We start from the raw sequence: 25,275 nt of genomic DNA, 5'->3' as shown, positions 1-25,275 counted from the left end.
AAGCCGGCAGGCTTTGCTGCCCGTCTGCAGGCTGTTAGAGACACCCCCCCCCCCCCCGGCAGGACCAGCCTCTCCATCCTTTCCACCCCCCTGAAGCCCCAGCCACTGGTGTGGGGCAGACCCCTCTGGCACCCAGCACCCGGGGCGCGGTGCTCCCCCCGGCAGGCCGGGGGAGGTGGGCTGGCTTCGCTCCCCGCTCGCCTCCCAAACCCGCAGCCCAGACAAAGGACATTCCTGAGAGCCGGCCAAGGCAGCCGGGCTTCCCCTCCCGCGGGGTCCCCTCTGTCCCCCCACGCCGTGCGTGGCCGCGATGGCGTCGCCTGTTGGGGCCACCCGCCAGCCATCGCGGGGGCAGGCGGTTCGGCTTCGGGGTCGGTGCAGGATTTGGCCGGGCGCCCTGGCGTGGGGTGCGCGCTTCGGGGGCGCGCGGAGGACGAGGAGGAGGAGGAGGAGGAGGAGGCGGCCCGGGCGGGAGGCAGGGCTGGCCACGACGGCCCCACAGCCCAGCCAAGCAGCTGAGCTCGGGCTCGGCTGAAGGGGCTGGGATTTGCTGGTTTGGCCTTTTTTTTTTTATTTTTTTTTTTTTTAATTTTTTTTTTCCCCTCCCCTGCTTCCTTCCCTTCTTCCGCCTTCTTCTCCCTCTTCCCAGCCCTCTCCCGATGCTGCTCCGGGGGTAAGGACAGCCCTCGCCTCCCGCCCGCGGCCCCCGTCCTGCTGCCGCTCTGCCCCGGGGCAGCAAGGGGCTGCGGTGACCCGGGGGGGTGCCGGGGCCCGGGTGGGTGCCGCGGGGATGCTCCTGCAGCCTCGGCCACGGGGGAGGCTCCTCCGGGGGTACCAGCGGGGACGGGATGCTCCCGGCGGGGTGCAGGGGGGCAGCGGCACCCGGGTGCCATCGGGGCCATGAGGCCGGTGCAGGACGGGTGACACGTGTGACCCCGGGGGCGGGGGTGGAGTGGGGGGCTGGTGTCTGGCTGGTGGCACCTTTGGCGAGTTGCATCCGTGTGGGATTTCTGGGGACTTTTGGGGCCCTGATTTAGCTCAGAGAGTGCCGGTTCCCCCCGGAGCATCCCCCCAGGGCACCCAAAACAGCACGGGCAGCTCCTGCTGAGCACTCGGTCGCCTGCTTTGGGGAACCACCACTGCCCCGTTCCCCCTGCTCCAGAGCGATGCTGGTACGGCGTCAGGCTGTGGGTGGGTGGCCTCAGGCCGTGCCACGTCCCTGTCCCCTTCCCCGCCAGGCTGTGCACCGCAGCGGCATCGCATGCCTTTGCCCCCACCCCGGGCACGGGCGTCCCCGCTGCTGCTGCCTGCAGAGCCTTGGCATGGGTGATGCTGCTTGCAGGAGGTACGAGGTGGGTGCTGGGGAGGAGGAGGGCGAGGGCAGCGTGGGGGCTCACCCACCCTCCCCTGGGTTTTCTCCCCGCAGGGCGCATGGAGGGGGACCCTCCCGCTGAGACGTGGCGGGTGCCGCGGCCCCCCAAGCAGCACGGCCAAGCCCCCGCCCCGCCGGAGCACCCCGAGGCCACCCCCGGCCCCCACGCCGTCCTGGAGGGCAAGGTGAAGGCGCTGAAGGAGAAGCGGGGGGCTGGCTGGCCGGGAAGCCCCGCGGCCGCCCCCGAGCACCCCTCGCCCAAGAAGCCCCGGCCCCGGCGGGGGAAGCCGGGGATGGAGGTGGCCGCGGTGGAGCCGCGGGCTCAGCTCCGCACCTACCTGACGGACGGGCTGCTGGACGGTGGGGAGCCTGCGGCCGTCAGCCCCCCGGCACCCCGCGCCGGCACCTCGGGGCTCTGGCGGGTGCCAGCACCCAGGGGAGATGTGCCGGGAGGCACCGAGCTCCCCTGGGATGAGGGTGGTGGGTCCTGGGGCTCTGCCTCCCCCCATGAGACACCCCCCTTGGAAGAAGAGGCACGAACCCCACCGCGGGACCGGGGGGGTCCCTCTGTGTCCCCCACCATGGCGGAGGGCTGGGAGAGGCTCTCGCTGGCCGAGCGGGTGGAGAGGAACCGGCGGCTGCTGCAGGAGGTGCTGGGCCTCGCCGCGGCCGGTGCGTATTTCGGGCAGGGGGTGACTGTTTTGGTAGAGCCGGGGGGGAGCGGGAAGGAAAAGCTTTTGGGGTGAAGGGGGGGTCCTCGGTGCCGGTCTCCCACACTGCGGGCACAGCTCCGTGCTGGTTCACACCCTGGGGCTGCCCCATCCCCCTGCAGGTGCTGCACCCCCTTCACTGGCAGCTGTAGGGGATGCCCGTGAACAAACCGGGGTGCTTCTTCACCGGGATGCTCCGGGTGCTGCCGGTCCCCTCCGGCGTCCTGGTGAGGAATTTCACTGCTAAAAGCAAGAGCAAGAAACCCACTTTCTGGGGCACTCGAGGTCTGCGGGCATCGTCTTCCCTTTGCAAGCTGCCACCAGAAAAGGGAATGAAATTTCTCCTTCGAAAGCATCGGCCCTGACGACCCCGCGGTCCCCACCCCACGGGCGCACCCCACGCCGGGTGGTGTTACCCCACGTCCCGCTCCTCTGGGGTCTCTTTGGAGCCGAGCGGCTGGGATAGCCCCAAAAAGGGTGTTTGTCAGGAGGGGCTGAGCCGTGGGGGCTGGGGTACGGGGGGTGCTGGTGAGGGGGGCCGGGGGCCATGGTCCAACCTTTCCCTCTCCTGCGTTTCAGAGGTGCTGGCGAGTGACGGGGACTGGGACTCGGGGGTCTCGCTGCAGGACACCGAGGGCTGCAGGTGGGTCAGTCCCAGCCTGGCAGAGACGGACGTTTCCCTCTTTCCCCCTCCCCGGTTTTGTATTTAAAATGCACCCACAAAGCAGGGCTGAGGCTCGGCGGGGCTGTGGGGCAGCCCCCCCAGCGTGGCAGCCGGCGGGGGGAGTGGGGACGGGCTCCGGCGATGCTTCGGTGCAGCGTCAGGCCGACCCGGGTGTCCATGCGATGTTTGGGCATGGGGGGGTCCCTGCCAGGACCCCAGGGCGGGAAGGGAGCTGGGGAAGAGGACGGGATAGAAATTTGCTCCAGGTGCTTAAGAGGATCGAGGCGGCAGGCGTGTGTAATCTTGTTGGACTAATGATAAACCCGAGAGGTACGGACTAAAAATACGGAGGTGGGACGGGCAGGTGAGCCGGGCGGCAGCGTGTGGGCTGGCGAGCAGAGCCGGGGGTTCGGGGGCTGCGTGGGGGAAGATCCCCCCACTCGCTATTGTGGTTACTCCTTCTGCTCCGCTCTGGCGGCCGGGCTTGGTCGGTGGCAGCCGGGCTTGGTCGGTGGCGGCCGGGCTTGGTCGGTGGCGGCCAGGGTTCGTCGGTGGCGGCCAGGGTTGGTCGGTGACGGCCGGGTGCGAGGCAGAGCCGGGGATGCTGCGCTCCCTGTGAGCAGGGGGAAGCCTGGACGCCCCCCCCCCGGTGCTGCACAGGGGGCTTTCCTGGGGGCCGGCGTGCGCCCACCCTCCAGCTGCGAAGAGGTTAAGGCTGAAGTGACCGCCTGAGCTGATTATTTTAAGCAGGGGGATTAGGGCCACGGCCAACGGGGAAGGCAGCGCTGGAGCAGGGCTGTGCCCTCCCGTAGCTGACGGATCCCCCACCCTGCAGCCGGGGGGTGCGGGGGAAGACCCCCTGCGAGGAAGGGAAGGCAGCAAGGCAGCCGGGTCGGGGGGGTCATCCCAAACCTACCTGCGTTCACATCGCTGGGGGATTTACGCCGGCGGGGATCAGAGGCAGTGCCTGCCTCAGTTTCCCCATCCACCTCCGGGCTGCCCGTGGTGCAAAGCGCTGCCTCGGCTGAGCTGCTGCCCGAGCTGTGGGGGTGCTGAGCCTCCCCCCAAAGCATCACCGGTGCAGGATGTGACCCACACGGTGCCGGGGGGTACAGGGGCTCCTGCCTGGCTGTCCCCCCGCGCGGCAGCCAGCCCGCCCGTGAATGGAGGCCGTGCCCCGTTTTCTCTGGGCAGAGCAGCTTCGTCGTCACCGTTAAACCACGTCTAATCCCTGTTATTTTTTCCTAATCCCCCTCCCCGCTGCGGGGCCGCAGGGCCTTTGTCCCCAGGCAGGAGCTCGAGCTGAGCCCGCGGCACGAGCAGGCCAAGCAGCTGCTGCAGCGCGCCCGCATGAAGGCTCGGACGAACCCCCTGCGCGCCAGCCACGACATCCTCCTCCTCCCCGCCGCCGCTGCCCCCCGCCCCAGGTCAGTGCCAGCCCCGCCGGCCGCGTCCTGCCTCCCCCCGCCGCCGCCTCCGTGCTCTCAGGGGGTGCACCTGCATTTGGTGCCTGTGCCGAGCATGCATGTGTGTGCCGAGCATCATGTGTGTACAAAGCATGCATGTGTGTACAAAGCACGCAAGCGTGTGTGCAGAGCGTGGATGTGCTTTCAGAGCGTGGATGTGCTTGCAGAGCGTGGATGTGCTTGCAGAGCGTGCATGTGCGTGCAGAGCATGCAAGCGTGCGTGCGGAGCATGCATGTGCGTGCAGAGCATGCATGTGTGTGCAGAGCATGCATGTGCGCGCAAAGCATGCAAGTGTGCGTGCAGAGTGTGCATGTGCAAAGCGTACATGCGTGTGCAGAGTGTGCATGTGCAAAGCGTACATGCGTGTGCAGAGCGTGCACAGGCATGTAGGCGTGTGTGCAGAGCGTGCACCCATGCATGCAGAGCCAGAACCTGCTGCGTGCAGCCTTGCACCCTTGCGTGAGCAACCCTCTGCTCGCAGGAGCATCCCCCTGCCCGGGCCCGCGTGAAGTCTTTGCAGCATAATATCTGGGGGGTGTTTAATTGCGGTTTATGATAACGTGGAGGTGTTAAGGTGTGCTCCCGGCTGGCTGGGGGGGATTGTGTTTCCCAGCTGAGGGGGGTGCCTCCCCGGAGGAGGCTGGGTGCTGGAAGGCCGTAGCAAAGCCGTGGCTCGCCGGGTGCGCCAGGTCATGTGCAATTCGGTGTTCCCGGACTGATTAACCACGCACCTCGGGGCAGGGGAGAGGTGCTGGAGGTGGGGCCGGGGCAGCAGGGCATTGCCGCGGCCTCCCACCGTTCCAGCTTTGGGCAGCCCGGGCAGAGGGCTGGAGGGGAGCGGGGCGGCGTGGAGCAGCGGGTGGACTTCCCCCCTACCCGTCCCGCGTCTCCTGCTCCGGGTTTTCCCCCTCCCACCTAAGGGAACCAGGCAGTCCTTGCAGCTCGTCCGTCCGTCTGTCTGTCCCCACGCCAGGGAGCCCAGCGGGAGGCCGAGCATCGCTCCGCGGGACGGCGGGAGCCTGAGCGACTCGTCGAGCGGGGAGTCGAGCTGCGGGCAGCCGCGGCGGCCCCGGGGACCTTCCCCGTCCCGCGTCCGCTTCGAGGACGAGTCGGTCCGCGACGCCGAGGTGCGGTACCTGGAGCGGCTGCAGCTGCGGCACCGGCGGGCGCTGGGCTCGGCGCTCTCCTCGCCGGAGCCAGCCGGCGGCGGGCAGCCGGGGGACAGGGCTGGCCGGCCCAAAGCCCGGAGCGGTGACCTCGTGGCCGGGGGCAAGTGCAGCGCCTGCGGCTCCTTCCTCGGTGCCACCGCCGGCCGGGGCACGGATGCGCCAGCAGCCACCGACGCGGTTGAAAGCAGCCCTGCGGCACAAGGAAGCATCCCAGGGGATAGCGGGGGGCCGAGCGCTGCCCGGTCGGAGCCCAAAACCAGGGCTCTGGGCCCTCGGGGGTCCCCGCTGTGGATCCTCCCGTCCCGACAGCGCATCCACACCGAGAAGATCAGGGAGACGTACATCGGGGATGTCACCTACATCGACGAGGTGGACTCGGCCCTGGAGAGCACTGACACCTCCGACGGCTGCCGGACGGACAGCGAGGAGGCAGGACCCCGCAGCCCCCACCCGCGGGGGCACCAGGACCCCCAGGCTCACGGGCACAGGGCCCCCCGTGCCGCCCCGCAGCTGGAGGCGAGGGCTGGGAAGGAGACGTGTGCGGCCGGCGGTGACCCCCGCGCAGGGGACGGGGGCTCGGGTGGCACCGCAAGCCGGCCGGGGGCTGTTTGCCCCCCGCTGCCGGGGAGAGCCGGTAGCCGGGAGGAGGAGGAGGACCCCCGCCGCCATCTGGGGGGCAGCGAGGGGGTGGGAAATGCCACTCGTCCCCCACAGCAGCCCAGTGAGCCCCTGGACCCCTCCTCGCAGCCAGGGGCTGGCACCCCGAGGCCAGGCACCCACCTCCCCGCTCCGCCCCCCACCAAAAAGGCCTGCTCCCCGGTGCCTTGCAGGAAAGCCCTCTTCTCCGGTGGCAGCCGCCGGGCATCGAGCCACGGAGCCCAGGGCCTGGAGCCCGATGGTGGGAGCGCTGCAGCCCCCCAGCCCGGGGGCACGGCGGGGCCAGGGGAGCAGCGGGGTCCCTGCAGCCCCAGGTGGCTCCCGGGAAGCCCCCTCCGTGCCTTGTCCACCAACAACTGCAACAACACCCGTGGGCAGGACCCCCCGGGGACAGGCAGAGGTAAGAGACCCACACATGGGGGTGCCCCGGGGTGTCCCCAACGAGGCGGGGACGTGACTGTCTCACTGCGGTTACAGGGGCACCGTCGCAGCCCACCACCAGCCCAGTCGCCCCGGTGCCCCAGGAGGCTGCTCGTCCCCCCAGGGAAGGTGCCAGGACGCCCGGAGCGCAGCAGCAACGGCACCCGGCACCCGGGTGAGTGAGAGCGAGGGGCCACTGGCATCCTGCACCCCGCAGTGGGTGCTGCGTCCCCCAGCATCCCTCCTCGGCGCAGCGGGACACCGCCAAGCTGAGCCCCCCCCCCAAGGCTCGTGGTGGGATCCTGCCTTTTGGCACTGGAAACCTCAATCCCGGGGTGGCAATTTTGCATGCGTCTGTGTTCAGGTGGGTTGGGGGGAGCTGCGTTTCACCCCGCATCTGGTTCTGCACAGGGTGTTGCAGCGACGCGGCAGCGGGCGGCCTCGGAGGGGTTTCGCTTAGTGCCAGATCTTCCCTTTTGGGGGACGATCGGCTGCCTTGGGGCTCGCCAAGCACAAACCCGCTGGACCTGCGCCCAGGCGTGCCTCAGCCTGGCAGGAGGGCTCGGAGGCGGCGCTGGGTTTTTCAAGTCCCTTGGCAGGATGCGATCCCTTCGGGCAGAGAGCGAGGGAGGTCTGAAAGGTGTTAAACCCCTGAAATGACGGGGAAAACGGGTAGGGAGCCCTTCAGCCACCCAGCACGCGCAAGGGATGGCTTCACGAGCTGGGTTACTGCTGCGGGGAGGTGGCTGCACCCCGATCTCGCCGTGCACCCTGATCTCACCATGCCGCGGCCGTCAAGGCTGCGAAGGCGGGTGCAGGCTGCACCCCCAGCCCCGAGGCAGCTGCCAGTCGTGCTCCCCACCAGGCACATGGTGGATGACCATCGTCCCTCTCCATCCAGGGAGCCGGGGCAGCCGGCGAGCCGCAAGGGCAGCAGCACTTCGGCATCGGGGCTGAAGAAGCTCCTGTGCAGCCTGAGCCAGAGCACCAAGCAGCGCCTGGGCCGCTTCCGCTGCTATAGCATGGAGCAGCTCCCGGCCCCCGGTGGCACCCCCCCGGATGGCCCCGGCATGAAGAAGTCGCCCTCCCTGCAGTCCCTACGGCTGGTGAGCTGAAATGTGTGTCCCCCCCATGGGGGGGGTGTCTGTGGGGGGATGAGGGGGGTACCGCAAAGGAGGGGTGCTGGGCTGGGGTGAAGCTGTATGGCCCTGGCAGTCCCGGGGTGGGTGTGGGGGTACGTGCCATCCCAAACCTGCTGGGTTTGAAAAGCCCGGAGCCCAATGGGGAGGAAGGAGGGGATGAGAGGGGTGGAAGAGCAGATTTGGGGAGGGCAGATGGGGGAATTTGGTTTTTGGTTCTGGATCATGGCTTGTGTCCCCCAGCCAGCTGAGCAGCGAGGTGCCTCCCCAAGAAACCCTGCTCCGTGGGCGGGTGTCCTGGTCCGGAGCGGGGGACACTGGGTTATCCCTCACCTCAGCAGTGGTTTGGGGGGGGGCTCCGGTGGGGGGACAAGCTGCTCCCATGCCCCCCGCTCCCTGGGCACGTTGGCAGATGAAGGGCTGCGGTGCCGCACAATGTTCATGGTCATCTCCATCTCAACCGGGTGCTTTTCCCCAGATGTCACCGTCACCCTTCTGCCAGCCCCGAAAAGCTGCCTCCATCCAGAGCCTGCACCCCCTCCTGGGCAAGGCACCCCGGGCCAGCGCCTACCTCCTGCCCCAGACCGCGGCCGACAGGTAGGACGGGGCCTGGCACGTCCCTCCTGACCTTGGGAAGGCTGTTTTGGGGTGCTCAGCCGCATGCGGCGGCTCGGTGCAGCCGGGGGCCCCATTACCTGGTCCCCAGCAGCTTCCTGGGGTCCCCGCTCACCCCGTCTCCCCTCTCCCTGCAGGAAGGGGGGCTCGGGGCCGCGGCGCTCGCTGAGCGTGGAGGACATCGGGGCGCCCGGTCGGCTGCGCGCGGTGGGGCGTGTGGTGGAGGTCTTCCCCGACGGTACCAGCCAGCTGGAGCTGCAGCGACCCCCCCACGGCGCCTTCGGGTTTTGTGTCACCTCCGGGCACGGCCGGCCCGACACAGGTACAAGTGGGGTTGTCCCAAAGCGTCACACGAACCTCCGGGGGAGGCACAGCACAGCCCCTCCGTGGTGGCTTCCGTCTCTCCTCGGGAGTGAGCTTGGGGACGGGTGGAGGGGGCTGCTCCATCGCCAACTGAGCCCCAAAGGGGTGACGGTGGGTGGGGGGATGCTGCCATGCATGGCTTTGGCCACGCACGGCCCCGCGTGTCCATCAGCCCTCAGTTTGGGACACACAGCCTGTCCCAAAGGCCACTTATAGTGAATTCGTTGCTGTGCGTGGGCTCAGTGTGCAGCCCCTGGGCACCCCGGGGGGCACCGCCCCGGCCATGGGGTGCAGGGTGGGGGGGCTCACCCACCCCATCTCTCTCTGCAGGCGTCTACGTGCAGGAGATGGCGGACGCCGGCACGGCCAAGCTGTACGCGGGGCTCCTGGGTGTGGGGGACGAGATCCTGCAGGTCAACGGGGCGGCCGTCTCGGGGCTGGGGCTGGCCCGCATCCGTGAGCTGCTGCTCCGGGCGGACACCCTGTCCCTCCGCGTGCTCAGGCACCGCCCGGCACCCCGGTAGCCCTGGCACGGCTCCCGGGAAGGCCAGCGGGAGGAGGATGATGTCCCGCTGACATCCCGGGATGCCACAGGACCCATGGACCTGCCCTGCTCCGGTGCAACACTCGGCTCCCCGCCGCGGTGGGGGCAGGCGGGTTTCCTGGCCCCCGGGAGGCAGAGCGGGACCAAGGACCCCCCCCAGACAGTGTCCAGTGTCCCAGGAACTGCCCCAAGCGTGGGGACAGGGGACAGCCCAGCCCTGCCATTGAGCCAGGGTGGCTCTGCCCTGCGGGGCACTGGGGTGGCCAGCGTGGGGACGCCCTGCCCCTGCATCCCCAGGAGATGCGGGGTTCCCCGCCACCGCTGCAAACCTGCGCCCGCGGGCTGGTGGGTTTCTTTTAAATTATTTTAAACTTCAAAATATATATATCGCTCTCTATGTAATCATGAAACATGGTGGCCTTGGCTTGCGGGTGGCATGGAGGGGCTGGGGGGTGACGCTCGGCCAGGGGGATGTGCTGTGCCCCAGCCCCAGCGTCGTGCGGGAGCCGGGGATGGGTCCGGGTGCTGGGGAGCGTGTGGGTGCCTTTGCGTGGGGCTGAGCCCCCCGGGGCCGGTGTAACTTGTCCAGGGCGCTGAACGCATGTCCTGGCTGCAGGGTGGCAGGGGGTGGCATGGCGCACGGTCCCAGGACAGGCAGAGCTGGGATGCTGTCGGCTGAGGGCAGGACCCCCTCTTTGAGGCCCAAGGACCCGTTTGGTCTGTTGGGGAAATGGGGACAGGGCAGGGGGGCATCCCCAGGGGACAATGCTCCCTGGAAAGCCGTGCTGGGGGGGCTCCCCATTGCCACCCCTGGGCAGCCTGCCTTTTTGGGGGGAGATCTCTGGATGGGCTCAGGGTCTTTGCTGCCTGGTTTCCCATGGCCCATTTGCTCTAACAGCCACCTCCTGACCGTGTTGTGGTGCTGGGGGGGCCCTGGGCAGGCAGCCGGGGGGGCTCAGCTGCCCGCAGCACTCCTCGAAGAGCCGAACGACCCCCCTTCCCTGCTCCGGTGAGCAGCATGGTGGGCTGCGGGGGGAGCACGGGGTGACGGGGCTGCTCTCCTCTTCCTGCAAGCACTGCCGGGACAGCGGTGGGGACGCGCCTGCAAGTATCCATCGCTAATTAGAGGGGTCTGCGCTCCTGCTGCTGGTTTTGGGGTTTTCTTTTTTCCAGCCACGGAAGGGGAAACTCGTGCCATGGCGCCGGGGCGGCTGTGCAGGGACAAGCCTCCCCGGCAGGCGCCGAGGCCGGCGAGCGGAGGAGGCACGGCAGCAACGGCCGTCCTCTGCGTGGTGGCGCACCCACATCTGGGCAGCAGCTGCCTGCAGCGTCCCCCACATCTGGGCAGCAGCTGCCCGCGGCGCAGAGGGGACCCCAGAAACTGCCGCTACCACTTATGCCTTAAAAGCCAGGAGGGCGATGCCCGGCAGATGCTGGTGGGAGCTTTTCCTGCTACCCAGCGCCTGGGGACCCCCCCGCTTGTCCCCGAGCAAGGGTCACTGCGAGAACGACCAGCGGTCTCCGCTGCGCCACGCCGGGCAGCAGCAATGCATTTATTTAGTGTTACAGGGAGGGGCACCAACAACAACAGAAAAAGCAAATGTACACAAGAAAAGGGACTGAAGACAGTTTGGTGGCTTGCGGTGATGCCAGCAGCTGGGCCACCCTCCGGACTAATGAAGGAGCGGTCCCGCACGGAGCGCCGGGAGTCGTTCCCGGAGGATGCACAACCACGCCAAAAATAACGCGGGGATCGGAGGTGTGCAAGTACCGGCCAACGGCGAGCCCCACTGCCCGGTCGGACTCGCGCTCCCGGGAACCTGCTCTTGGAGAGGTTTTAAGGCCAAGGAGCCGCGCAGACACTGCGACAGCCAGCCTCGGAAAGGAGACACTGCATATTTCTAACCAAAAGAAACGAGATGCACGGAGAAGGAGCAACTGCTGAAATAATTAGTGCGGGTTGTCGCTAAGGACACGTGTGCGTTAATGACGAGAGCACCCGCGCAGGCGTGGCAGGGCAGCTCGGTCTCGCCCCCCGTCCGGCGCCCGGCTGCGGAAGGCACGGTGCCGCCGGCTGGCAGCGCCCAGCGCCTGCCAGGGGGATGGGGTGGGGGGGTCACGCAGCAGCTTGAAGGGAGCCACAAACCCGGTGGGGAGGAGCATTCAGTCCGGGCTAAGCATCCCGGAGGTAAAGCCGTCTGGTGGCGAGCTTCCCGCACGGGGAGGATGATTTTCAGGGGCGATTTGCAATTTCAGCAGAAGTTATTAACTTCCTCCAATTAACTTCCTCCCCCAGCCCCATCTGAGACCCAGATGGGAGGCGTAAGCCAGCCTGTCCCGAGTCTTTTGGTGTTTGCAACTTAAATACGGGAGCAGACTTTATCATTTTTGTTTTCCTGAAGAGTCACCCCATATCCTGCAATCGATGTTTGCAGCACAAAACCCCCGTCTGCATTTCTCCCCAACTGATACTGCCAGGGTGAACTTTCTTCACCACATTTTGGTATCGACCACCTGGCTAACTCCTAATTCACTGTACGAGGGAGACAACTAGGCTATCCGACGCTGCTGAGACAACTCGAGTGACAAACAACTTAAAGGTAACAAAAGGATGAGGAAGTAATACAGAAACGTGACCTAGCTTTGAATCTCCTGCCTTCTGGTTGCTTACAACGGAGGTGTCCAAAAAATAGCAGTTGGGAAAAATTAAGACATCCTATTTACAAGTTCATATGCACTTAAAATACATAATTGAGCCCCATTCCTCTGATAACGCGTGCCGTGCACCCGCAGAGAGAACATGGCTCGTACGGTCATCAAAAAAATCTTTAAAGTTTTTTTTTTCCTTAAAAAAAATAAGTTATTTTAGACCTGACAAATCACTTGCCAAAGGGAAGCAGCTGTTAAACAGAAGCAGTTACTCAGTTACACAAGGGCAAAGAAAGCATCAGTCAATGAGCTTTAGAGGCTTGTATAACGAAGGAGGCAATTTTAAAAGCTTTAAGAAACTCACTCTCCGGCTAACGGTTGTTTGCCAGCTTTCAGCGTGCATCAACCCAAGTTTAAAGCTCTGGGGTTTCTAATCGCGCCCGGCCGGCCGATGGCAGGACGCTACACCCTACGGCTCGCCTGCGTGTAAGGGGCGGTGGATGTGAAGGCTCCGCCGCAGACTCACCGTGGTATCTCGGCGGCACGGAGCCGGCCCGCGGGAGGAAGGCAGCGTGGGGCAGGGGGAGCGTGGCCGGGGCTCCCCTCCCTCGCCGTGGCTGCGTGGGGTTTCACGCCACCGCTCCTCCCGGTAATGCTTTTGGCTGGCAAGCACCCACCGGCTGATGTGGTTTGTAACGCTCAGTGAATTAATTAATTCCTCCCCTCCGTCCCGTCCTCCCCAGGGCTCGCTGCTCTGTGTCGGCATCCGACCGCAGGCTGCAACCGGCTCCTACCTGCGTGGGGTGGAAGCGCAGGGGTCAAGTTCCCCCTCCAGCTGCCTAGGTCCAGACCTGGAGCCCAGGTCCAGATCGCACCGCACCAGGGGAGGAGGCAGCTCCAGTCCTCCACCCCCTCTCCCCAGGGCCAGGTGAGACGCCGGCGGAGCCGAGCCGCGGTCCTCAGAGGAGAATGGTGGGAGCTGGCTTCGGGTTTTCTTGCCGGGGATCTCTGTGGGCGGACGGAAATGGTGAGAGTTTCATTTCCCCGTGCTACGGGGGCAAGGGGGTGGGGAGGGGGCGTCCGAGGAAGTTCAGTCCATCACAGGACAAAAAACAGGATGAGCACCACCAGCAAGATGACGAAGAGGATGATAATTGCACACCACTGCCGTCGATCTGGAATGAAAAGGAAGCGTCAGTCTTCCTGCTTTAACAGGGAAGGAAAATCGGAGGGAGAGCTTTCCTTTGCTGTACTGCTAGGAGCCCAGTTTAAGCCTAAAGAAGCCATAAAAAGCCAAAGCAGCAGCTCCTTTGGCAGCATGCCCCACTGCAGCCCACGGGCCGACAGCATTTCTCCTCCAGAATACATCCATTTTTGGGGACAGCTGTGGGAATTTTGAGGCTTCTCCCCAACCAAGTTCAAACAGATTTGATAAGCCGGTTCAAAAGCAACCGGGAGGAACAAGCAGAAAGCTGCTCTGTGTTGCTGCTCATTCGTGGAGTAACCTGTTTGCTAGAGGAACAAGAAGAGGTCTGGTGAAAGCTGCCCGAAAGAGCTCTGCCAGGAAGAGCTTGTGGCAGCTCCCTTAGGAGAGTGCCAGGAATGAGGCTTCCCCTGGACATCTTTATACCTCGCTGGCCCCGCACGTGCTCTGCAGAAGCTCAACGCTGCAGCACCTCCGAGAGCTGCTATCTGTCCGTAGCCATCTGCGACGGCAGAGAGAAAGCCCCTGCGAGATGATGGTGCAGCAGCGGGGACAGGGCTGCTGCCACCCCCCAACTTCTGGGCACAGCAGCTACCCTGGGAAGAGCCCTCCTGGTCAGCCCCGGCACGTGCGATGCCCGGGATAGCAGAAATGCTCTTTCGCAACTCTCAGAAGCACTCTGCAACGATCGAAGCGTTTTTCCCAGAGGAAAGGGTTGGTACGCAAGGTTTGCCAGCGGTTGTGCTGCCACTGGGCACCCAAAGTGCACTGTCAGCGCTCCAACTGGTCTCTCTGGGGCTGTATTTCCACCACCTCGTAAATCCCCCAGCCAGCCTAATCCTGCAGAGCAGAAACACTCCTCCCAACTCACTGCTCCCTCCACAAGCTACCCCACGGGGACAGGGGTAATGGAGGAGGCGACCACCGGGCGCACCGCCAGCACTCGCAGCGGCGAGCCGTCGGCGGGGGACTTCCCGGCAGGCACGCCGGGCTTCCTGTTTGCTCTACCCGCGGCACCCTGCCAGCCCACCGGCTTCAGGCACAGCCTTATAAGGACTTTTCTTGCGGGTTCAGCCTCCCCCGGCGCAGAAATCGCCTCTTTCCTCCGCCAGCTGAGAGATATATCTGACCGACAACAGGCCTGCGGGCCGGCAGGCGCCAGCAGCCCAAGGGCAGGTGGGATTTGGGAAGGAGCTTGCCGCTGGCAAGCGTTTGGTGCGGGGGAAGCCACACACGGTGGCGAGTGTTTTATGGCACCTTGAAAGCTTTTGTTCTGCAGGCAGGCTGGGAAACTGCAGCAGAGCAGGAGGCTGCAGAGCTTCCCTTCCTACCATCTAGAAGGGGGTTTTCCCACCGCGGCAGTAGCAGCGTAAATAGAAAGGCATCTGTAAATAAAACAAAGGCAAAGGACAGGCTGCAGAGCAGTGTCTGGGCAGGAGCAGCTGCAGGGCTTGGAAGTCTTCCCCCTCTTTCAAGCACCGAGAGCTGCTGCCTCCCCTCTGCTCGGGTCTGGGATGGCTGTCGGTGGGTGGGAGCACGTAGTGTCCCGGCTCGAAGATCCCGAGGGCTTGTCTCTCCCTTTCCAGGACTGGATCCCACTTCCCAGGACCTACCGCTCGTCATGTGAGACACTTTGGCGAGTTTCTTCATGACGTTATCAAGGCGCGACTGAGTGCTGTCTAACTCGTGGGAGAAGTCATCCAGCATCCTGGGGACAGAGAAGCACGGCACTCGTCAGCAAGCAGCGCATCCCTTCGGGATTTCTCAGCGCGCTCACACACCCCGATCAAAACACCTTGGCAGCGAAATGCAATGCGGCTCAGTCTCCTGAAAGTACCCAAGGGGGGGAATAAAAAACCTGCTGAAGCAGCAGTTCTGCTTTGGTGGGAAGTGGGAAGTCATTTGGGACTCCTGTCACACTGGTCCCCGCTGTGTGTTCGTGGCTGAGCTCTACACACCCCTGCAAGGTGAGGAGTGAGGGTTTTCCTCCTTTTAAGAGGAAAGTCTCATTTATAATCTGTGATTAGCAGAGACTGGTTAGATAGATCTAGGTGCCAGCTTGGACTTTAAATCTCTTTTCTTGTTCTCAGAGCTTGCAGCTGAAGCTAAAATCTTGTTCCTGTCACGTATCAAGCAGGAATGAAATTTGCAATTGCTTTTAAGGTGCCTTTTAAGCTCTGCATGGAAGTTACCCCTCTACTTCCTCCACACAGCGACCGTAATGAATCTGAAAGCCTTCCTGAAGCCGTGCTTTGTCAATGTCAAGAACCCATTTGAAGAGAAACAGGCACGTCCAGAACGAAGGAACCAATCCAATCATCTCCAGCCAGTGGGACTTTAAAGCTTAACATGTTTCAAATGACAGCTTCCTTCATCTGGCGTTCTAGGGCACTTGTTAAACCTTAATTCAGTGGGGAAAAAGAAAGAGTTGTAAAAAACCCATTGCAGTAGTTATCCGCTACTGTCTAGCAAGCACTGGTGGCTTACGTGATGATCTGGAAACGGACACACCACACTAATCTGCTTCCGTGAGAGCAGAAGACTCTCACGCTGCAAGACTTCGTACAGGAGGTGGGTTTAAAGTTCCTCCTCTCCATCAAAGAAGACATCACTTCAGAAGGGACATAGCCCTCCAATCTCTATCAGCCGAGGAGAGTTTTTAGGCATGAACCCTTCAAGCCTCTCTGGAAGTAGTAGCTGTTAGCCTGCATAACTGGAAACTTTATGCACTTGTTTGCAAAGGACTTGCACTGGGAAAGAAATCTAATTTATATGTAAATGGGTGGATGCAAATTACTTTGTGAGCTACCCTTTAACCCTTTGCGTGGGTGAGGGATATTTTTAACTTTAGCTATGAATAGTAGCTCTGTGCTGCGTGTTTCAGAGCAGCAAGGCAGAGCTGAGAACTCCCAGGTCAAGCAGTTATCCAGGGGCAGCACAAAACCTCGTGGAGTGGGAAAGCACCCGGTCTCCCCCATTACACAGCACCTCCCTCCCTCATCTGTTCGGTACTGCTGGCTGCCTGAAGCCAAGGAGCGTAACTGCCTTAGGGGGGGTGTTTAAAAAGAAGGAGAAAGAAGGGAAAGTAAACTGGCAGCTAAGCCTGCCCTAGGTGCAGGCTTTCAAACGAACGAATCTGCGGTTGGGTCCTTGCAGGCTGCAGTAAGAAATACTTTCCACTGCCTAAAATCAAAGGCCAGCTAGGAGAGGCTGCCTGAGGGACTAGTAAATTCAAGGCCCTAACAGGGGCGGAGGTATGTGTGCAAGGACCTCCAGCTTTGTTGCAGCCAGCCCCATAGCAGGTTTTCGGCGCCGTGTCTCACACTTACACTGCTTGCTCCTCCAGCTCCCCGCCAATGCGCTGGGACATGTTCTTCAGCACCCCGATGCTGCCAGAGACCAGCTCCAACTGCTCATCTTGCTGCTCCACGATCAACTGGGGCCAAAGAGAAGGGAAACGGGCAATTACAGGTCTGCTGCCTCCTGCAGCTGGGTCAGAGCCAGCCGATCCAGCGGACAGACACTCGCTGCTCGGCCAACATCAGCTGCGGGGCTTGGGCCTAAGCCACCAGGAATAAGGACCGTATTCCTAAGAAATGCTGGAGAAGTGACAGCAGCGGGAAAGCCTCCCTGGTATGGCATCCCCGCGGCACAGCAGGCTGCAGTCTCCTGACATCCCTGCAAATCCAGCCTCGGCTCAGCCATGCCCCCTCCCTTCCCTGCTGCACCCACTGCTAAGGCGTCTCTTGAAAGCCACAGGGGTTCGTCATCAAAACCTCCACAAGCCCCCCTGCCCGCAGCAGCGGGCACCAGGGAGCCACGCTGATGCTGTGCCTGGGAAATGCAACCTGGAACATGCTGCAGCTAACAAGGGGTTAATGCGAGTAAAAGGCTGTTGCAGTTTCTACAGCTAAAAATAGCAAGCCTGGCTCCGAATGTGCCAAAGGAATAGGTCTGCTGATGTTTTAAGTCATTTTCAGGGCACAGTCACGCTAAGGATTAGATTTACCCTAGTTACCTACTTCTGAATCTATTTATCTTCCTAGAGTCACTAGGTAAAACTTGTCTGAAAGCCGGGGCGGTGTCATGGGTCAGGAGCTTTAGCAGAGTTTGCCGCCTCCAAGAAGCTGCCTGTTTAAAGGCCCGTGTTTGGGTGGGCTGCTGCACGCGGGTCTGCGCGCTGCCCGGGAACTTCTCCAGACGAACTCCCCCGGCGGCGGGGTTCTCGCAAAGCCCTCGCACAGGCTTTCTCACGAATCTCATGTTGACAAAGGCAGGAAAAGGAAGCGAAGCAGGCACGTGCTTCTGCTCCTAGCCTGTTCTGATGAAGATGCACACAAACAACAGCAAACATCAGCTCATTTTTTAACCAGGGGAAGCTGCATAAGAAAAACAGGGTTTCTTCTGTTTGCAATGTTTCTACTCTTCCAAGGATTTCGGCAATCCTCGTAGTATTAAAGCTTAGCTTGCTACAGCTTCCAGATCATGTTGTTTGCTTTCTGTACAGAGCAGAAGACCCAAACCTCAATGGTTAAAATCTTGGCTCCAAGATGCATCCAAAGCTGCGCTGTACAGGGAACACATGCACAGGTATACGCTGCAAACGAAGAGCAGGGCTGTCAGGGCCAGATCCAGACCAGCCAAGGACTGGATTTTTTTTGGCTCTCGCAGCTCGTACCTCATCCCCCCGGCACCCATTTGGCAAGCAAAGCTATTTAGTCCGCATGGTGCCAGCTGCCTTACCTGTTGTTGAGCTTGCTGCTCCTCGATGAAGTGTGAATTTGCTAATTGCAGCTCCCGGTCCAGACGGCTGTATTTGTCAGGTCCAGAGCTCCAACTCTGACTCCCACTTTCTCCCAGGAGCGCCTAAACAGATGCAGAGAGCCCTTAGCAACACCCTTGTGTCTGCTCGCAGCCCATCTACAGGGTGTAGCGGGAAGACGGATGAGGCAATACTCCTGTACACACACACAGAGCATCCTTTTCCTCCCGCTCTATTGCTACTCAGCCAGAGGGCTGTCACGAACTAAACCACCACAATGCCAAAATGCCAGCCTGGGAAGCCTCTGCAGCCCGATATTGCAGATACAGCTCTGAGTACGACCGACAGACTGTGTAAGCAGGAGGTCTGCACTGCACAAAGGACTAGCAAAGATCTGCTCCAGAGGCAGCACTGTGTGCTAGGACATGTGAGCTGGAAAGTATCCGGATATATATTGTGTTAACAGATGTATAGCTCAAACTGAACACTTTGCTACTAATGACAAGGGCTTAAGATGGTCTGGATAAAGTACTTAACCAGTTGAGCTAACAGTAAAACAGTGCGATATATAACCACAGCAGTGTTGTATGCTCATGTTCTTTGATTCAGGCTACCTGTTCCTCCGGCATACCGTTCGGTTGCCAGCATACAAGATTACACTTGCTACCTGCTCTACAACCTGAAGACAGAAGCTCGTGCAAAGCCAGCAGAGATGTGGCTTTCCAGCTGAGTAAGTCTGGTCCCTGGAAGGGGTATAACACGACCAACAGATGCTGGAGAATGAACGTGGCCCGCAGGTGAGGAGCTGCACCCTGCAGCACTACGAATGGGTTAGGGAGCTCTGCCCGCCAGCATGGAGGCAAGGCCGACTTATAACGAGATTGTCCCGCAGCTTCTGCTCGTGGGCAGGAGGGGACAACCGAGTATTTGTGAAGAACAGCAAGACAATGACCAGGCTGCTCCGGCAGTAGAGACCATAGAGACAGTCTCTATGGTTCATCTGCCTTACAAGGTTCAAGGAGGGACAAGGAAAGCGGACAGATCGACTGCGCAGGAAGCCGGCAGGACACCTGGCTTTGTCTGCTCCCGAGACACTGAGCAAGCTCGTGGTTCTCTCCAGTAAATGGCAAGCGCAGCTACCACTTATTTGACGCGGTGCGTTAGTTTTGCTGCAGCTTCAATAGAAAGGCCTCTGTTTGCCAGCCTTAGCCTGTGAGGGTCAGGTCACCACCAGCCAGCCTCTCAGACACAGAAGCACGCTGGAAAAACCGCTGCAGCCCAGCCCAGTGCAAGCTTCGCGGTCTGGAGGGAAGGCGAGGGGCTGGGGAAAGGAGAGGAAGACGGCAAGGGGAAGTCAGTTTTCCTGACCAGATGTCATGGCGCAAGCTGGGCCATATGGTCTCCTGCAGCTAGCAGGAACTTCGCACAAAGGAAAGCAGCAAAACGCAGAGACAGCTACAGGCTTGTTTGAGCAAGGGTGTAAGGGACTTTGCTTCTTCAAGTGTTTGCCAAGCACATCAATTAACCCGGTAACAAGCTCAGGAATCAGCTCTGTACTTCTCAGTCGCTTGTTGCAGTCTGTCATTTTTGCCACAAGCGGTAAGACTGATGCAGCCGGATGAGTTAATTGTACGAAGTACACACCAACTTCTACTGAGGCAGCTCTGGAAGTCAGCTCTGAGATCTCCTTACAGCCTCCCCGTCAGCTGGGGAGGAGCACAAGCCGCATCTATTTCTATTCCTTAGATTACAAGTGCAGACAACCTGAGACTCCTTGAGCTTCTTCCATCTTCTTACTAACTATTACAAGGCAGCTGTGTGAAAGGATATTGCAGCATCTTGGCTCCTAAATAAGCAGAGCGCAGGATTACATTCACTGACATGGATTCTGAGCCTGTTCCCCCCGAGGAGGAGGGAGATTCCCCTTTCCGCGGGATGATGCAACACTGACAGTTGTACACAACCAGATCTGAAGACGGAGACAGATGGCGAGTGCTGACTTACTGCTTTGAGAGACAGGCTTGGAAGAGGGCGGCAGCAACACGCCTGTGAGAACCAGCTCTCTCAGGTCAGCAAAACAGACATGGTTCAAACACACAGCTTTGCTGCAGCATGCAAGCCCCTTCCCAGAACAAAGGTTTTTAAGGGGATGAACTACAGACAGAATATAGATTGTAATTACAACTTTTATGCTATACACTCTACCTTAGGATGCGGGGCCTCGGAGCAAGTGAAAATGGAACTATCACCCAACACATACCTTAAGACAACAGCTGCTAGAGCTGATAAATCCTCCTCACTCCTTAAAGTACCAAACAGCCACTGCATTCACTTAACTTGCCCGTTTCTGGTTCTCACCTGCCTGTTTTTTCTTTCAGCCAGTGCTTGCATGGAGGAGTTTGACATCTGATCCTTCATGTCCTGTTTGTTCAACGAAAGAAGAAGTATGTGAGCATTGGATTTGAGGTGACAGGCAGTTTCAGGGTGCTACAGGGCCGTCTATACCCAGTGAGGCTTCTTTAGGGGGAGTGAGGGAAGGGAGATTTTCTTTGAAAATGTACGGTTTTGAAGAGTCTGGGAGCATATTGTAGAAAGCTTCATCGTAGTTCATAGTTTTATCAATACTAGAATCAACGGCAATGGGGTATTTTGAAAATATTCCTTATTTGCTACTCATTTTGCTCCACTACAACCAGAAACACTTTGTTTTGTATACTATTAAACTAATGTTCCCATTGATAGACTGTAAGGAAGAATCATGTTCTTCAAGGTCTTGGAAGCCTGTAACCCCCTACACTTTATTCCCCGTTGCATCTGGTTTTATATTGCATAGGACGAGATAGATTTCCTATCCTGTGGCCATCCTCTCTGACTACGTTTTCTCTTTATACATTAAGTTCTGCTGTTGAGTTCCTGTAGAGGATCACTAGCCACAGAAGGCTCCCCATCACAACGTAAAGTAGTCTAGTTTTTATAGGGTAGATTAGCAAGTAGTCAATACGATCTAGCAGAGGTTGATCCACCAGCACGCTTCTGATGTCACCAGAACATTTAGGTATGGTTTACTGTTCAGAGACGCGTAACACATCACCTAAGAGCACCAAATCCCACTCGGTTACTTCTCACCGGCTAATGCACATGCTGCTGTGCATCACAAATTTCCCCATGGAAACTGGAAGTCAGCTGCATAATGCCACTAACGAATTTCATTTAACAGTAAGAGACGCTGCTCCAAAACCCATTAGCCAGCAGTTTTCAGCCAGGAAAAGAGGACCATAGAGCGGGCTTGCCTGATCCTGCCCGTTTGGGGGTGGACTACACTGAGGGCAAGGCAGCGAGCACATGCCTGCTACCTGGAGCCAGCGCGGTTTCGGGATCGGTTCCCAGGCAGCAAGCCTTAGGAGCTGCATCCAGACCACAGGACTGCAGGTAGGGTAACAAGCTTGCTGCCAGCCACAGCAATGCATTTCGTGAAACAGGAACATCAGAGTCATGAGGGGCAGCAGAACCTAAGCTACGCTCAGTGTAGCTATTAACAGGGAGAAAACTTCCTAACTAGCAGCTTGTTACCAGGCAGTGAAGCTTTTGAGAAGATGTTTCTTCTCTATTTATTACCACCAAGTTGTTAAAATCCTCCTTTTGCTTCTGAAGTGTAAGCTTAAACTAAAAAAAAAAGAATCTTCCTCGAGTTAAAAATAAATCTAGTGGCTGTTTGGACTATTTTGTAGCGGTAGGAAGTTGAAGTCACCACGTCAATAACGCTGGGCTTTAACCATCTGTCAGTGTTCAAAGTGGACTCTGTTTTTGAAAAGTAGCGCTACAAAAGCACAGGACAGTCACAATTTCCTTCAACTCTGAAGGGAGGCTCCAGCCTCCCCGGCATCGCAGTGGGGTCTTTACTCTTCCTCCCCAGTTACTACAGGGTCCCAGGCTTGCTGTTGCAAGAGAGATGTGAAGACTTAAAGGGGCAGCAGCAGAAAAGGAGGGTATGCCATGGGGCACCTGCACCCCCAAACCCATCTGGGCAGCCCAGGAGGGAGCGCACGGGGAAGAGGAGGAAGCCTGAGAGAGCGCAGGTAGCAGGTTTATTCTCTGCTCTCCAGTTCAGCAGGGAAACGGTCACAAGCTTTCTTTTTAACCACCCGATCGCTCCCCCTGCCTTCCCCACACTCCCACCCCAAGCCCACGTTCCTTACCCTGACCACCTGCCGCGTGCTCGTGATGAAGGCTTTCCTGATACCCAGCTCCGTCGCATCGAGGTTGAATTTCCGCGGGTTTGCCTCAACAATGCGTAGGCAGTGAGTCAAGGAGTCCCCGTTAGCGGTGTGGGGTACGCACACAGATACACAAACCCCGAGCGTGCCGCAGCGGGGATCGACCAAGTGGCCATTGAGCTGTGTCTTTTCCCAAAATTTGATTAGCACAGCACAAAACACCAGAGGAAAAAACAGGCATGGCAGGAACGTACTGTGCAGTACATGCACCAGCATGAGGTTTCTCTCTTGCATTTTTTCGGTTCTCTGCTGCTGCGCAGCGCTTTCAGGAGTGTTCAGATGAACACAAGGGAAAAGGAATATTTCTGGAAGTCAGCCTAGAGTATGACTGACTACAGAGAAATCCAAATTCATATAACACAATAGGCTTTCTGGAACAAAGCATCTTAGAATATACCTTGTCAAAGGAGAACAAAAAGGCAAAAGGAAAATCCTTTTGCTGAACACATTTGCCTTAATTTCTCATTTGCAGTTTGAGAAAAGCCGATGTAAATGCAAAATTCAATCCCAAATAGTCCTGATTTCTGCAAGAAGTAACCACTGGCAAGTACTGGTATCTGGCTATTTACTACACCTCGGGAACCGCATGCCCCTACCTCCAAAGGACCACAGAAAGGATATTAATTGTTTCATCCAAGTCTTCCAGGTCCCATTCAATGCTCCGCAGGTTATTCCTGAGCTCATTAGTGGTCCAGTCGATTTCTTCTCTTGTGGCGATGGAGGGATCTTGCAAGAGCTCCGTCCACCTCTGGAAGAGCCCCTGGGCGGTGTTCACGGCTTTCTGCACCTCCCTGCAGCCAGGTGATTAAAGAGAAGCAAAGGGATTATCATCAGTTGTTCTGCAGCAGTCGCAGCGGGACAGCCCCGTGTCCAGCTGAGCAGGGAAGCACAGCTTTCTCCCAAACATCTTTCCTTCAAACTATTTTTAGTTTCTTTTGTAAAATAAAGATTTGCCCTACCTGCTGGACAATCCCGTCTCTTGTTGCAGCACAAAGTGCTGAGCAACAACAACTTACAGGTCAGCTATTAATGAAGGGACCCATTTCTTTAGGGGAGGGTTCTGCCTGTCACACAGGCAAGCCAGGGCAGAGTGTCTGAAGAAGGCTGCTCTTTGGCAATTAATGTTTCGCATTCCTCTCAACAGCTTTCCTCTGAAGACTCTTGACTACCTAGGTAAGATACCCCAAGGGCACACAGAATTACAGGAACTGTCCCCACAATACAGCCAGGCAGACTGTTGAGTGCAGCACTGTTTATTTTAATTTAACATTAAAAAAATACACAGCTCTACTATGCTGGCTTAGGGAACAGAAGTCTTTTCTGCTGCTCTAAGCTTTTTGGAGACAAGTGCATTCACAGCACGGGAAGGCAGCTTTGCTGATGGTACTGAACGTTGCTTTGATGGTTTGGGGCAAGCGGGTCTGGGTTTGGGTCACGGTCCATCAGTGTGGTCATCTGTATTTATAAACTCTGTGGTCCGGAGCTGTGAACCGCTCCCCCAGGTTCATGGGAAGCCGTGACAGGGATGTAGACAAGACCAGGTCTCTGCTGGTGTGAAAGGTGGCCACCATGAGCCCAAGAGCTTGCACACAGCATCCACATAAGATGCAGGTGTCAATCCCCAGTGAAGGAAAGCGGGTTATCAGCGGGGGATGCCCAGGACGGAAGAACTGAGCACACGCCCTGCAGGGGTGCCAGGACTGCAGCTCTCTATGTTACACTGTGGCCTGAAGTACTCAACTTTGTTGTTGGAGATGCAATCTCTCGGCACCTTGACACGCGTCCCTCCTCTTCCCGCACACCTACAGCTCCAAGTCTGCCACATCTAGTGCCTAAAGTCAGCAGCCTGCACTGAGGATCTGGCGAGCTCCGTTCCCTCCACTACTTGCTAGCAAAAGTTTTGGTGTTTTTTTCATCTGGGCATACTTGGGGAAGTACCCACAAGCAGGAATTTAAAGCAGAGCTGGATGTCCTCCGATGGGAGGCGTTACGAACTCCAGGAAAGCAAACTGAACGCAACGTGGATGGCCTCCACTAGCCCCTTCCACCCCAACTTGCCGGCTAATAATTAACGCTGGGAGCGGCAGCACGTCCCCTCTCCCCTCCCAGCCCTTCCCCGCACGGCACGGGAACCTCTCTGGAAAGTTTGACAGGACGTTTGCTCCCCACCCACGGCCACTCGTATTTTTTCCCCTTAGCACCAGTTCAGCCTGGCAGAGTGATTCACTTTCCCTGGCTGCACCGGCATCCCTTCCCACACCTCTTGCGCTCACACGGCTTTCCCCACCGCTCCCGTACGACACCTCCGTTGCTCCCGAGTGCTGTTTCACTGCGCTGCGGGGCAGGCAACCGGCCCACAGCAGAAGCTGAAGCTGATCCCAGGGTGTTTTTTAGAGACTGAGGTGCTTTCACTGTATTAATTACAGTTTTCCTTTCCTCCTGCCTCAACCACCTTTGGTTTGCATTTGCCTTTGTTCAGGCCTCTTCTCTGCTTGCTTCCTCTCATGGCCACCGTCCATGCTGCAATTTCTTCCCCAGCTTGGTCCCTGCTCCTCTCCATCTTTCCGCCTGGACACCACGGCCCTGGCCTCTTGAGCCAGCCAGCCAGCCCTGCTCTGCCTGCTGCAGGGCGACATTTCCCAAGCCACCGCCACCTCGCTCCGACGGCGGGGACAGTCGGGCAGGCTGTCCCCAAGCTGGGCCAGCGTGCCGGTAGCCGCACCTGCAGCCAAGGCAGCGCTGCACCTCCCGCTTCCCCGCCCGCCCCTGTACCCGGGGCTGCACCCACAAAGCTCGCTCCGAGGGTTTCCTTGGCCCCGCAGAGCGGGGAGCGCTTCGTGCGGGGAGGCCCGGGCGCGGCCCGACACCTGCCCGGCACAGCGCCTCGCCCCGCGGCCTTCCGTGCCCGGTCGTCGACGCCGGGCACCCCAACGGGGCCCGGGCCGGGCCCGGGGCCGCCCCACAGCCCCCAGCCGCAGAAGGCGAGGGACATAGGCGCCATTTTCCCCCGCTCCGGTCGCCTCCAGAGACCCCCGACCGCCGCGCACCCCCCGCCCCCCGGGCCTCCCCTGCTGCGGGGCGGCCGTGCCCAGCCCCCCTACCCTCGGGGACGCCCCCGGCCCCCTCCCCGGCCCCCCCACAGTCCCCACGGCGCGGGGTTTCTCCCGAGGGTGGGCGCTCACCCCTTCACCACGAAGAAGGGGTCCTCCATCGACATGGCGCTGCCCCCGCCGCCGCCGCCGCGCGCCCCGACCGCCGCGCGCCGC

The 25,275-nt window shown here is 59.9% G+C and overlaps 2 protein-coding genes across 6 annotated transcripts; one reads left to right on the top strand and one right to left on the bottom strand.

The window, feature by feature from the left end:
• The first annotated feature begins 1,431 nt into the window (after nt 1–1,431).
• KIAA1614 (KIAA1614 ortholog) lies at nt 1,432–9,525 on the top strand. Its single transcript, XM_075156805.1, has 9 exons — nt 1,432–2,044; nt 2,662–2,725; nt 4,021–4,173; nt 5,187–6,439; nt 6,517–6,634; nt 7,361–7,565; nt 8,077–8,195; nt 8,351–8,535; nt 8,907–9,525. Exons 1-9 carry the CDS (start codon nt 1,432–1,434, stop codon nt 9,098–9,100), a joined length of 2,904 nt encoding a protein of 967 aa, XP_075012906.1. The 3' UTR covers nt 9,101–9,525.
• A 1,113-nt stretch (nt 9,526–10,638) lies between these two features.
• On the bottom strand, nt 10,639–25,275 carry STX6 (syntaxin 6). Of its 5 annotated transcripts, XR_012674565.1 has the most exons (9): nt 25,192–25,275; nt 22,620–22,800; nt 21,932–22,015; nt 20,094–20,156; nt 17,717–17,839; nt 16,996–17,294; nt 16,303–16,409; nt 14,587–14,681; nt 12,803–12,944 (listed from the first exon to the last, which is right to left on the bottom strand). XR_012674565.1 is itself a non-coding variant. In XM_075156850.1 (8 exons), the coding sequence occupies exons 1-8, from the start codon at nt 25,224–25,226 to the stop codon at nt 12,868–12,870; spliced, it is 765 nt and encodes a 254-aa protein (XP_075012951.1). In that variant the 5' UTR covers nt 25,227–25,275; the 3' UTR covers nt 10,639–12,867. The 5 variants fall into 5 exon arrangements, 3 of the variants coding, with proteins under 3 accessions (XP_075012951.1, XP_075012953.1, XP_075012954.1); XM_075156850.1 differs by lacking the exon at nt 16,996–17,294 and having other exon boundaries at nt 10,639–12,944; XM_075156852.1 differs by lacking the exon at nt 16,996–17,294 and having other exon boundaries at nt 10,639–12,944; nt 21,932–22,026; nt 22,631–22,800.

This window comes from Calonectris borealis, chromosome 8 (genome assembly GCF_964195595.1).
Source record: "Calonectris borealis chromosome 8, bCalBor7.hap1.2, whole genome shotgun sequence".
Taxonomy (NCBI): Eukaryota; Metazoa; Chordata; class Aves; order Procellariiformes; family Procellariidae; genus Calonectris; species Calonectris borealis.
The sequence above is the reverse complement of the archived record's forward strand: the minus strand, read 5'-3'. Positions and strand labels throughout refer to the sequence as shown.